This window comes from Giraffa tippelskirchi, chromosome 1, assembly GCF_054371585.1.
Source record: "Giraffa tippelskirchi isolate mGirTip1 chromosome 1, T2T-mGirTip1v1.2.pri, whole genome shotgun sequence".
NCBI classification, from domain to species: domain Eukaryota; kingdom Metazoa; phylum Chordata; class Mammalia; order Artiodactyla; family Giraffidae; genus Giraffa; species Giraffa tippelskirchi.
Window position 1 is genome coordinate 51,479,258 of NC_137275.1, and position 14,449 is coordinate 51,493,706.

The 14,449-nt window shown below is 42.1% G+C and overlaps 1 protein-coding gene across 3 annotated transcripts in view; it reads left to right on the forward strand.

The window, feature by feature from the left end:
- BEND4 (BEN domain containing 4) overlaps positions 1-14,449 on the forward strand; it is a 34,715-nt gene that overhangs the window by 15,183 nt on the left and 5,083 nt on the right. For 2 of the 3 annotated variants that reach the window (XM_081523935.1, XM_081524019.1), the window contains exons 3-4: positions 8,421-8,512; positions 11,272-11,512. In XM_081523935.1, coding sequence (XP_081380061.1) covers positions 8,421-8,512; positions 11,272-11,512 — 333 coding nt within the window. The remainder of the gene's footprint in view (positions 1-8,420; positions 8,513-11,271; positions 11,513-14,449) is intronic. The other variant, XM_081524110.1, reaches the window with a different exon arrangement.

The window sequence follows — 14,449 nt, forward strand, 5'->3', positions numbered from 1 at the left end:
CTGGCATATTGAATGCAGCACTTTAACAGCATCGTGTTTTAGGACTTGAAATAACTCAGCAGGAATTCCAACACCTACACTAACTTTGTTTGTAATGATGCTACCTAAGGCCCACTTGACTTTGCACTCCAGGATGTCTGGCTCTAGGTGAGTGATCATACCATCGTGGTTATCTGGGTCATTAAGATCTTTTCTATATAGTTCTGTGTATTCTTGCCACCTCTTCTTAATATCTTCTGCTTCTGTTAGGTCCATACCATTTCTGTCCTTTCTTGTGCCCATCTTTGCATGAAACATTCCCTTAGTATCTCTGATTTTCTTGAAGAGATCTCTAGTCTTTCCTATTCTATTGTTTTCCTCTATTTCTTTGCATTGTTCACTTAGGAAGGCTTCCTTATCTCTCCTTGCTGTTCTTTGGAACTCTGCATTCAGTTGGGTATATGTTTCCCTTTCTCCTTTGCCTTTTACTTCTCTTCTTTTCTTAGCTATTTGTAAGGCCACCTAAGACAGCCATTTTGCCTTTTTGCATTTCTTTTTCTTTTGAATGGTTTTGATCACCACCACCTATATAAGGTCACAAACCTCCATCCATAGTTTTTCAGGCACTCTGTCTATCAGATCTAGTCCCTTGAATCCATTGGTCACTTCCACTGTATAATCATAAGGGATTTGATTTAGGTCATAGTAAAGGAAATCAGCCCTGAATATTCATTGGAAGGACTGATGCTGAAGCTGAAACTCCAGTACTTTGGCCACCTGATGCGAAGAACTGACTCAGTGGAAAAGACCCTGATGCTGGGAAAGATTAAAGGCAGGAGGAGAAGGGGATGACAGAGGATGAGATGGCTGGATGGCATCACTGAATCAATGGACATGAGTTTGAGTAAACTCTAGGAGTTGGCAACGGACAGGAAGGCCTGTAATGGTGCAGTCCATGGGGTCACAAAGAGTCAGACACTACTGAGCAACTGAACTGAACTGAATTGAACTGATACTTTAATGGCCTAGTGGTTTTCCCTACTTTGTTCCATTTAAGTCTGAATTTTGCAATAAGGAGTTCATGATCTGAGCCACATTCAGTTCCCTGTCTTGTTTTTGCTGACTGTATGGAGCTTCTCCATCTTTGGCTGCAAAAAGTATAATCAGTCTGATTTCAGTATTGACCATCTGGTGATGTCCACGTGTAGAGTCATCTCTTGTGTTGTTGGAAGAGGGTGTTTGCTATGACCAGTGCGTTCCCTTGGCAAAACTCTGTTAGCCCTTGCCCTGCTTCATTTTGTTCTCCAAGGCCAAATTTGCCTGTTATTCCAGGTATCTCTTGACTTCTGACTTTTGCATTCCAGTCCCCTATGATGAAAAGGACATCTTTTTTTGGTGTTAGTTCTAGAACGTCTTGTAAGTCTTCATAGAAACGTTCAACTTCAGCTTCTTTGGCATTAGTGATTGGGGCACAGACTTGGATTACTGTGATATTGAATGGATTGCCTTAATAATGAACAGAGATCATTCTGTCATTCTTGAGATTGCACCTGAGACAGCCTTTGTTTATTGTATTATTTATGAAACATCCAACAAAGTTGTATTGATTATCAGCTACATGCAAGTGAGGGACTTCTAGAAAGTACTCTCTAACTTACTTTCCAGAGTTATTTGCACATGTAGGTAACTAAACATTTTATCCCAAGAAGTAGCATTAGCACATTTTCTTTTGTATTAGAAGTTACACTAGACATTACACTAGACACTACATCACACTAGAAATTACAAAGTCTTTAGAAGTTTAAATTTTTTTAAAGAAATAGGTTAAAAGAAAAAAGACAAAAGGAAGATATTGGGTCAGGGATACAAAGAGCTGAGAGGTTATTAAAAGAAGAAAAATGATGGGCAAAAGGTGGCAGGTTACAGTAGTCACATTTAGAAAGCTTGCAGTCAGCACTGGTTAAAGGGAACTCATAAGGGAGATGCGTATAAAATACCATATTTCATCTAATTTCAACCCTCATTGAATGTAAAACACACCAATAGTTTATGTTCCATTAAGAAGAAAAAACACTTTAAATCTTAATTGCCCTTTATAATTGTCTTTGAACACCAAGTTAAGAGATTTTAAAATATGATAAAATGTCGGTATTAAAAACATAAAATATGGTAATTAAAAAACCACTTCCAACAGTACTCTATACAAAATAGATAACCAACAAGGGATCTGCTATGTAGAACCAGGAACTGTGCTCAATATTATGTGATAACCTGTATGGGAAAAGAATCTGGAAAAAACATATATAGGCCTGGCATGCTGCAATTCGTGGGGTTGCAACGAGTTGGACACAACTGAATGACTGAACTGAACTGATATATACATATTTATATATAACTGAGAGCTTCTCAGGTGCCGCTAGTGGTAAAGAACCTGCCTGCCAATGTAGGAGATCATAAAAATGCAGGTTTGATCCCTGGGTCAGGAAGATCTGCTGGAGGAGGATGTGGCAACCCACTCCAGTATTCTTGTCTGGAGAATCCTATGGACAGAGGAGCCTGGCAGGCTACAGTCCGTGGGGTCTCAAGAGTTGGACATGACTGAGTGACTTTCACTTTCATGCATATATAACTGAATCACTGTGCTGTATACCTGAAACTAACATGATATTGTTAATCAACTTATACTTCAATAAAATTTTAAAAATAATGATAACTTCCAAAGTAAAATAGCTGTGACATTAAAAATATCTTGAAATTTTATAAATGCAGATATAGGGAAGGTACACTTAACTGTTGATATTAAAGAACATTCTACTTTTTTAAACGTACATTTTTGATCATCTCAATTTATAACTCCAAACAAAAATTAATGTTCACATTTTACAGAGCTAGTTTATTACCCTCTTCCACCCTCAAAATGTAGTCGATTCTTGTTATTCACTGTAGTTCTGTGCAGCCTCAGGTCACAATGTTTTTGTCAGCCAATCAATTCATAACCTCATTTTAAGCATGTTTTTGTTTAAAGAGGCCTTATTTAATATATAGTGCTGGTCGGTTGACACTGAATTCACAGCCCTGTGATTCACATCTGCACAAAGCTTATCTAATACACATCTTCCCCTTGAAGCGCATCATGGCCTTGTGCTCAGGAACTCTAGACAGCACTTCAACTCTACATTTGGGACCCCTTTTAAACAGCAAAATCACCATGCAGGAAAAGCACAAAAATGAAACAAACATGGCACTAAATAGACCATGAAAAGAACCCTCATTGTCACATGAGGGCTGAAACAAGCGGGTAGAATGTATCCTTTCAGCCTCAGCCGGGAGTGTATGATTCCAGCAACTCAGGTTTCTTGGTGACCTGCCAAAGTCCACCAGTGCCAACAAGAGCACCCCAAATTTGAATTTGACCATTACAAATTCATGTCAGTGAGTCATGTGTGTGTGCTAAATCACTTCATTCGTGTCCGACTCTTTGCAACCCTATGGCCTGTAGCCCGCCAGGCTCCTCTGTCCATGGGATTCTCCAGGCGAGAATACTGGAGTGGGTTGCCAAGCCTTCCTCCAGGGGATCTTCCCGACCCAGAGATCGAACCTGAGTCTCGCACGTCTCCTGCGTTGGCAGGTAGGTTCTTTACAACTAGCACCACCTGGGAAGTCCATTAGTGAGTAGGCAAATGTACAGAGTCTGCAAATAATGAGGATTAATTGCACTAACTCACAAGGCTACACGCTAGAGAACTAACCTTGAATTATGCAGTCTGATCTTAAGTAAGGATATTCTAAGAAGATTTTAAGAAGATAAATCAGTGTCCGTTTTTGGATAACTAGTTTTGCAAGAACAGAAAGCCCTTGGAGGAGCTGCAGTGTCTCTGCTGATACCTACCATGCTCTCACTGCCCTCCAGCTCGCACGTGCCAGAAGTGCCTGCGGGAGAAGGCTCAGGTCGACTTCCGGTCCTGAGTAACACAGTGATCATATTTAATGCGGGCGTTCTAGGGAGAATGAAGAGATACAAATATGTTCTGAGTAAAAACAAATTAGAGCAAGTGATAGGAACAGAGGAGTAAACAATTGAGTTCTTTGACTTAGAATTTGGAAAAAGTCACACAACTCTTGCTGTAGCTGTGAGACTGCGGGACACAAAAGAGCATGAGCTGAAGAAAATGGCCTCAGAGTCAAACCTGGGTTTGGATTTCTGCTCCTGCTACTTGATAGCAGTGGTTTGGGCAAATTACTTAACGATTCTGAGCCTCAGTTTCTGTTTTCTGTAACATGAGGTTAGTAACACTGGAATGCTGAAGAATTAAGTTCATCAAGTAACAACGAAGTGTCTGCTAAATCTTCTAAGAAACACTCCATACCGAGCAACCTTAAGAGACCAAGACGGACACTGTCCTGTGCCTGAGAATACAGAAATCTTAAGTGGTTTTCTTAGATGGGTAGTGGTGGTCTTAACCTTGTAAAGAGGTCAGCATTCAGTTAGTTACCCAGGTGGGGAACTTCAGCTCCATTCATAAGCATCACTGTTCCTATTTCATGTCAGTCTTCTGTCCTTTGGGTTCCACCTCATATATACCCATCGGTATGGAGTCCTCCTCTCTCTCCCCATAGCTTTCATCCGTGCCTGACTCAGAACATGGCCTCTTGCAGTATCTATTCAATTCCAGGCTCTCCCAGTTGAAAAAGCCCACTGCTGAATGCCTCTTGGCTTCACATGGTCCATGGAGTAAATTCCAGCACCTTTAGTGTGGCACGACATGATGTCCTTCACTACCTGAGTCTTCCTGTTCGTTTTTGGAGGCTCGCCCCTCAGTTCCCACCATACCCCGAGTGCTCCAGCCCCTCTGCACAGTTTGTGATTCCTAAACCTCCATGCACTTGTTTCTGCATGCTCACTCACTCAGTCAGGTCTGACTCTTTGCAATGCCATGGACTGTAGTCTGCCAGGCTCCTCTGTCCATGGAATTTTCCAGGCAAGAATACTGAGGTGGGTTGCCATTTCCTACTCCAGGGAATCTTCCTGAACCAGGGATCGAACCCACGTCTCCTGCACTGGCAGGCACATTCTTTACCACTTGCTTCCGATCTTCCCTTAACTCCTGCTGTCCCTCCGGTCTAAGGACATACCCTCCCTTTTCTCCACTCGAGGAACTCCTACTCATCCTTCAGTACCCTAGTCAGGTGACACTTCCCTAACAAACCCCTCCCCCAGTTCCCAGGCAGAATTAACCACTTTCAATAGTACATCATGCTTGCTTCTGTTGAAGTCAGTAGTAGGGCAAGTTTTTACTCTTTGTCTCTCCTGGTGTCTTGGTACAAGGAAAGGCAGGCCATGTAGGTTCTTGAGGGCAGAGACTTAAGTCAGAGTTATCCTTTTATCCCTGATTTCCAGCCCAGTTTCAGGCATGTTCTGTTATAACATCTATACATATCAATTAAATTAATCAGAGACAACATTTTCATTATCAAGAGAATAGCCATGTATCTGTAGGCTGAGTAATACTTAAAGCTCACTGTTTATTTCTAGATGTTTACAATTCAGGAACTTATACTCTCCAGAGACAGTGTGACTAGGACAGACACTTAAAGGTGATACAGCACACAGATGGTATGCTTGTCAGAGGATGGTAAATAATTTGTCTCCCTATAAAATAGTATGTGCTGTATTTCGAGTAAATGTTTTGAGTCTTTAAAAACAATTACATAGCAGAGTAGATTAGATAATGCTGAATGAACAAGAAGAGAAGCTGATCAAGATGTTAATGCAATGATCTGCCAGGAAAATTAGGTACTTGACACCCAAGCACCCTTAACAAGGGCAAAAACAGCAGTTTTCCGTGGAAGAACCTTACTTAACAAGTCTTTCAGACAATACAACAGCCAGCTCTGCGGAGTCGATTTAGGTAGCTAGACCTGAGCCTTGTCCTCAGTGTTCCTGGCTTCAGCCCTGTGCCCAGATATCAGCCCACGGGACCCACTTGCCTTCAGTAGAGCCCCATGGCCTGTAAATGCAGGTTAAATTCCATTTTCTTCCAGAATGTTTGGGTTAGCTGGCCTTGCTCAGAGGTTAGCACTGCTGCCTGAATATTAGGGGTGTAGAGATGGGAGAGTCTGCCTCCAGGCCTATACAGGCAACACTGAAGGTCATAGATGGCAAAGGTAGGGGAGATAACAGTTATGTAGACATTCTTTAAACAACTTTGAAGTTATTATGGTCCATGCCTACGGTAGAAATTTTTTTAAATTGGTCTTTACAAGGATGGTAAAGGATAAAGTTTTTAATTATTTTAAATTAGTTTTTAAAAATAATTTTAAAATCATTTTTAATTATTGACACTTTGGTTTATTTCTTTCCAGTCTCTTCTCTTTGCACATAATTATTTTTAACACGGTTGAGGTCACACTGAATATTCAGTTTTCTAAGCATTTTGTTCTTAAACATTTTTTCTGTAAACATATGTAAAATATGGATAAAGTAGCCAAAGGAGTTTCATTCAAACCCTAATCAATCAGTGAGTATTTACAAATTTTACTAAAACTTCCAAACTAAATCCAGAGTAATACCTCACACAGGTCACTTGGCAATGCAGTGACATATGTACAGTTGCATTGCTGCTACTGAAACCCTTATATTTGGCAATGTATAGAAGAGACTTAGACACAGAAGTTAAATGGAGTCCCAAAGGCCACACAGTTAGTGAAAAGCTAGAACTCAATAGCAAACTTGTTTCCTGTCTCCATTAGCTTCTCAAGTCTTCTACTTTTTTCCTGTAATCAATTCCCATTGCCAGAAGATTCATTCTTACTCACTATGGCGTCAGCAAGTGGGTTGGACTGTTTATGGAACTCTAGTAATGTGGGAAATAACTTTGTAATTCAGTTAACTTGCTCAGACTTTTCCGTGAACTTTGCATACCTGAGCAGAAATGGTATTGTTTAGAAAGTGGATTTTCTAGCTCTCAGTGACTCAAACTCTACTCAGCCATATCCAGGGTAAAAGTGTCTATCAGAACATAGAACTGTTATTCAGTAAGTGCACCCCTTAAGAGGAATTTGGGCGAGATCTGGCAGAATTGTAAATCACAGGATTTAGTTACACCAGGATGGACTTTAAAGTGAGTTAGGCTTTTAATAAGGGTGGTGAAATTGGAGATACTTGACAGGTTTTATTAAACTTTGGCTTAGTAAAAGTCCTGCTTCAAACTGAAACACGTATGCCTTCTTTTTGTTGACTTTTGTGGCCATCCCCAAAATGCTTCTTTAATTTAAAGAATATATTCAGATGACTATGCAAGAGTGACTTGTGACACCGATCTGTAAGACAAATCTATAAGGATGTTATTTAAGAAACTATGGCAAAAAGAAAAGTTTCCTAACCTACTTCTACTTATCATTCAAATTCTCCCGAAAGATGTTGATATAGTGTTCGATTTCTTATGTTGCAATGTAATGTCACCTAAAAAAACCCAGAGCTATTAGCAGGGGATAAAGATGATAACTTCGGTTTGCTCTCTTAAAAAAACAGTGAGAAAAAAAGTGAAGAAAGCTCAGTGATAATACTTTAAAATTAGGGTTTAGGTTAAATATTTACTATTTCTGTAACGTGACAAAAACATCCTAAGAAAACACAGAGCCAGGACAGATAATGCCAATGATCCATGTCAATTAGGTTATTAACTAAGCTACCAAGACCTTTAAAAGCAATTAGTTAATACTCCAGAAAGGGCTCTAATATCTTAAGGTGTAAGAATTATTTCTGCAGTGATACAAAAATATGTCAGGCTCTATATTGGGCTAGTGTGTTCGGTTTTATTGTAATTATTCAATAGTTCTATAAGACTATGCCTCAAAAAATACAGTACAACAGTTAATGATATACATACTGACTGAATCTGAATTGGACCAGATCAGGTGAGTGTCTGGAGAGGGGATGAGCTACATGGTCAGGCATGTCCATGTCAGGAAGCAGGTCTAAAGTGCATGACTTACTGCTTTCCTGAAGAACTAGGGATGAATGGCACTAATAATGAGCATTGTATCATCAATTTAAAAAGAGTGAAACATTATAGTCTTCAGTACGTTAATTTTCAAAAGCACCATCAGGTGCTCATGTTACAACTTGAATCAAAGAAGACATGTCTGTTCGGTGAGTTGTTCAATGTGACATGATTATTATTGACCCAAATTCATCTTAGAGTCAGTTTGACTTAAATTATGCTGAACCCAAAATTTCTCCCCAAACTGTAGCATCTGTTCCATGTTTACAAACTGAAATAACTGCGGATGTCAAATGAAAGAAGATTCTATTTCCTTTAGAAAATGAGTCTTTTTTTTTTTCAGATGTTTACATCAAAAATCTTTTTAAACCTTTAAAGCTTTCTATTTTCCCAGCACAGTTCAGCTCATGTGCAATTGTTGCAATTTCTTCCACCCAGTGCCCTGCCAGACCGTTTTAGATTACTTGAAGATGGTGCTCCAGCACCACAACCAGCTCATGATCCCACAACCAGCTGACCAGCCAACCGAGGTAGGTCTCCAGTGGCAAGGTAAACGGTACACCATGTAGAATGTCCTTAAGATGAAGCATCTCGATACTTTAACCATCTGTACACCAGGACAGATTGGCTAACAGAAGACATGGTAGACTCTGAGGTTTATGAATGAGTAAACATCCTGTGGAGAAAGGTCATGCATCATGAAGTACATTCACCTCTGTACTCTGAGGGGGAGAAACAGAAGTTTAATATTGTGGGCAAGTCTCCCACCATTCTGTTGGCTCAGAGGGACCTGAAATAGGAGAACCCACCTGTCTTTCCCTCAGGCAGAGACAGTGTTTGTTCCAACTCTTCCCACTGAAAATCAGCCCCTCTTTGATGCTCCCTCCCTTCCTCAACGATTATCTTTTCTTTCTCCTTCCATCACCCAAAGCACCCTGCGGCACTTTCAACCTAACACCACAACGAGTCCTGCTCCTTGAAGGGCAGGTTCTGGTCTCAGCCCCGTTGCCTGTCATTGAAGGCATTTGCTGAATCGTAACCTCAGTGATCAAACCCTTGAAAGACTGGTCTGTATTCATTTCTCCACTCTTATTTCCGTTTGCTCTGCCCCCACCCTGCCCTGTCTGTAGTCTGGCTCCACCTCCACTCCTTATCAGAATGCTCTGAGAGAGCTGCCCCCGCCCCACCCCAGGCTACTCTCCCAGTTGTCCCGTCCGGGGGCCCATTTTCCCAGCCCTCATCATCCCCAGAGTCTCGCCTCTCCTCCCTGCTGCACCTGCTCTCTTGCTCTGGGCCCTTGTGTCAGGACTCTCTTCTGGTTCCCCATTCCTTTCTTTTTTTTTTTTCCTTTCTCTATTTTATTTCTGACTGTGCTGGGTCTTCATTGCTGTGCATGGGCTTTGTCCAGCTGAGGCAAGCGGGGACTACTCTTCATTCTGGTGTGTGGGCTTCTCATTGTGGTGGCTTCTCTTGTTGCAGCTCCCAGGCTCTAGAATGTAGGCTCAGTAGTTGTGGCTCATGAGTTTAGTTGCTCTGCAGTGTGTGGAATCTTCCCGGACCAGGGGCTGAACCTGTGTCGCCTGCACTAGGAGCACAGAGTCTTAACCCGTGGACCACCAGGGGAGTCCCTGCAGTAGTCATTCAACAGATGTTCACTGCACCTACTGTGTGACCAACACTGTTCCTCATTGCTGTCTGCCTCCTCCATCCCCCAACCATAACCCACAGTTCCTTATCTTTGTGGAGGACATCCTGTTTCACCTGGGAATCAGCAACACCTCGGTCCCCCGTACCCTGGCTCACGGGATTGGTTGCCTAACCCCCTTGGTTTTATGTCTTTCATCCTCGCTTTTCTGTCTGCACTGCCACACATGCCAGTCAACCTTCTGTCTCGCCCCTCCTGCCATGAAACAGCAGTCTGGGCTAAGGGGCCCTTAGGAACCTCTGGGCTCCTGCCCATCTTTTGATCATATGTAGGACACAGCCAAGGGCTGGTTTATGCTCCCAAATACTCATAGTTTAGAACTATGATAACTTAGTTCTTCCTCTCAGTTGAAGTAACTTGCTCAAGAAACACCAAATAAGACGCAGAACTAAGATTCGGTTCAAACCCAAACTGACTAAATTCAAACCTGAAACCATGTCCCTCAGTTGCTTCGTATAAAAAGGACACTCAGTCACACTCCTACTACTTCACGGGAATATGAAGCTGCAGTGATAAGTTTCTGTGGGTATAATTCAGTGACAGTTTCATAGCTGTGTCTGCTGCCTCTTCCTTTCCTGTTGGCTCCTATACCATTTACCCTTCTCAGACCTTAAGTGAACAGAGCACTTTTTAAAATAAAAACCTGTGAGACCCAAACAGTGCCAATTTATAACCTGTAGTAAATTTGCAAAGTTGTAAAACTGAATGAGTTTCCCTTCTTTATTTTGTACACCTTAATTACTGGGGAAGAAGTACTTTAAAACTGAGATCATGGGTTAATTAATTTGTCCTGGACTGTAGAATTTTATGGACAACCAGAACTAAAATAATGGTTGTGTAGGTGCAATTGACTAAACATGGCTTATAAATGTTACAGAAATTCCTATAGTTAGTCCCATTGCAGCTATTTAGCCTGGGAATTTTATAGCAGACATAAATTATAAAGGTGAAAAGTAAGAAAAATTTTGAGTTGATAAAATAGTGGCATTTGCAGAAGCTATAATTTGAGGAAACTTGTTTTGCATTATTAGTGGGTTTTTTTCTGTTGCCACAATTCCACTTTTTTTAAATTCATTTTTTAATGTTCCACTGAAATGCAGCAGCTATCAGATATTAGGTACATTAAACACACAAAAAAATACCTTATGGAAATAACCCACCAGCATCATTTCTAAAAGTACTTAACCGCCAACCAAAGGATGAGGAGACCTGTTTGATCACACTCTTCAAAGTCATTTTTGCATATTTTAATAGATTGAAAAGGAAAGTTACAGGCTATATTTAAATAGTGTTTCCTGTCATTGGATCTTGACACGTTTTAACCTACCTGTTAAAATGCAAGTTATAAATAGCTCCTCTTTCAAAAGTGTTCATTAAACCTCATTGGCTCTTGTTATAGAAAATGCAAATGTAATTTGAAAAGTGCCCGTTTTGAGAGTGAGCAATTACTTGTGCTCTTCAGTACCCGGTTCATTGTCAGCATAGCCACTTGGTTAAAAAGCATGTTTGCCTTTGAAATGGAGATCGCCCGGGCTGCCGGCTGGCCGGCTAAGTAGGTAATGAGAAAATATTTCGCTTTTCCAGGGAAGCAAGCAGCTGTTGAACAACTATCCTGTCTACATAACGAGCAAACAGTGGGATGAGGCTGTAAATTCTTCAAAGAAAGACGGGAGGCGGCTCCTTCGATACCTCATCAGATTTGTTTTCACTACCGATGAGCTTAAGTACTCATGCGGCCTTGGGAAAAGGAAAAGGTCAGTGCAGTCAGGAGAGACAGGTCCTGAAAGACGCCCTCTGGATCCAGTTAAAGTAACATGCCTCCGAGGTACTGCATCCTTCCGCTCAGTGTCCATCTGTGATCTCATTTCACCACATTGGCTGTGGCTCCCCGTGCAAGTGTTCAGCCTTGACTGTATTTTGGTGTTTTTCCGCTGAGACTTTATAGGCTTCATGTAGCCCATCTCTTTGGTATTGAGAAGTTCTTTAAAAATTCTTTGTTTGCTTTAGCACTTAGTAGCACATAAGCACTGCATAGCACCTCATGTTTCACGCTTTTAAGTTCAGATTTTCTTTGCTGCCTGGGAAGGCCACCTCCAGGAAAACTGGGTAAAGCACAGAGGAAAAAAAGACAAGGGATTTTAAAATTTACCCCGTTTTCATTTGAAGCCTGTGGCACCCTCCCCCAGTCTAGCTACCCTTGTCGAGAATACCTGCCCCTGCTCCTTAAATTTATTCAGTTAATTTTCCATAGGCCTAAAGTATTTCTTTCCCAGTCAGAGTCTGTTCTAGTTTTTTTAAAGTTTCCATATTAAAAAATACTGCTCAGATAACACCATTTCATCAGTATTAACAGCTGATTACTCTGTAGCTGATCCACACTACGGATAGGCCAAGGCAGAGGGTAAGGAGGAAGAAGCCAGATGTATATGATTGATTCAGTGGGTGCAAATCAACACAGACAAGTAGAAACATTACAATGCCAACATAAGCTCTATCCGCACCTGAAAAGTCCATATCAAAATATTAACTTATATATAGTTCAAGAGTAATTCTATTGGTTGGAAAGACTTAACCTGTATAGTTTGAGTGATTTTATTGGTTTGAAAGACTTAATCATGATTTACTCCTAATAAGAATCAAAATATTTCCTGGTAAAGAAGTCACAGTGGAAAAACCTTATCACTGATAAGGCCTTCATCATCAGAAAGACACTCACTCCTGCACCCCTCTCCTGATGCCCACAGTGACTAAGGTGCACGTGCAGTATTTATTAGCAACAGAGATTCCCAGACCCACCCTGAACTTCTGATTCAGTGGGCCTGGGGTGAGGACAGGGGAGTCATGCGTTATTGCACCTCGTGACCACCCCAGGTGATTGATTCAGGTGGCCTATACTTGACAAAGCCACCTAGAATGAAGATACTAGTATTAATATATACGGGAGACCTGGGTTTGATCCCCGGGTCAAGAAGATCCTGGAGATCTTGGCACCCCACTCCAGTACTCTTGCCTAGAAAATTCCATGGATGGAGGAGCCTGGTGGGCTACAGTCCATGGGGTCGCAAAGAGTCTGACACAACTAAGCGACTTCACTTTCACTTGGCACAGGTGTGCTGGAGCGCCCCCTGTTGGCCAGTCTAAAAATGCCATTTAGAGTATCTGGGTGATGGAAATTACCAGTGTCTGTCTTAGCAAATTAGCCATAGGTTCCTTTATTCCCCAATATCATCAGAGCAGACAGGTACCAAAGTGGTAGTAAGCTTGGTGGGGGTGGGGGTGGGGGAGAGCGTGCTCAGTATGTATTCAGGAATTTGCCCTGAGGCTTATGAAGAATCAGGATGAGGTGGCTCACTGTCCCTTTCCATAAATCCTTGTGAAACATTTTACATTTTAATGAGCAAGTCTGTGAAACTGAGGGATTAACTTACATCCCAAAGCACTAGTGTTGCTGCCCTGGGAATGCTGCAGGCCCACTGGGACACCGATGCAGCCCGGGCTGCCCAATCAGAACATGCACTCTCGAGCACAGGAAAGCTGGGCAGGACACACAGGCCTCCCCTGCCCATGGGTGGAGAATGCATAGGCAGGAACTGCTGATGTGTCAGGGCAGCTGGTTAGAGCCCTTGTATCTGTCCCAAATGCTGAAATCTTGGGGCCTGCTTGACCTAGATGGGATTCCCTTCCTGAAGCCTTCGGTGTGATGCCTCCCAGGGTGACATCCTTGTGGTCAGCAAGCTTAGGAAGGCCAAGGAAGTTGCAGACATTTGGACACTTGAGGGATGGAGAGCAGGGTGCTTCAGGGAGTGAAATCAAATTCTAGGCTGGCCTGTTTCTTGGGGTGGTTTGACCCCAGCAGGAAGAGGGGGTAGTGACATGACAATGCTTCCAGTCTGTGTAACAGAATGACCTCTACTTGGAGCTTGTAATCGTCTGGCACAGTGTTGGGGAAAGTCCTGTCACAACAGTGGGTGCGAAGGAGGGAGCAGTGTAGATATCACAGAGCAGCACATTCTTAGAGTGGCAGGGCTACAGCGCCCTCAACAATTAGCCTTGATTTCTGCTCATGGGTACCTTTCTTTAATTTCTCTATGTTCCTATGAGAATGGGGCATCTGGGCAGAGGTAGGGAAACTCCTTAAACAGTTATGGGATCCTTACGAATACTTGAGGTAGGAAACCTGAGAAAGGCAGAGAGGAGTAGAAAACAGAATCCCTGACTTCTGGAGCTCATAGCCTACCTGGAGGTGATCTGAGGACAGTTACAGTTGTGAATAAGTGTGAACACAAGGAAAATAATAGAGATCTAGATATGTGAGCCCTAGTGGTCCCATTTGCTTTCTCTCTGTTCAGCCTTGTAGTGACCATGACCTGGGTTTGAGGATGTAGGTGTCCTTCAGTGTTTCCTAGGTTTGCACCCCACCATCAGCCATCTGGTTCCTGACAGTTTTGCAGGATGAGATGCTGAATAAACACAGTTCTCACCCCAGGGAAGGCCACCAGAGCTGGGACTTGGACAAGATGAACGAGTCTCTCACCTCAAGCATGAAACTGAAGGGAATGCCCCTGTTTATCTGCTAAGATAGATACAGTTCAGTTCATGAGATTTTTCTGGTCCAAGTTCTTAAAAGCATCAGCTTCTAAGGGCAAATAGGATCAGGGCTTCATAAATAAATTTCAGACAAATCCAATCCTATGACCAAAACTGTTGTCTTATAGAGGGAGCAGTGCTGGAGAAGAAATGATGTGTAAATAGCAGTCACCCT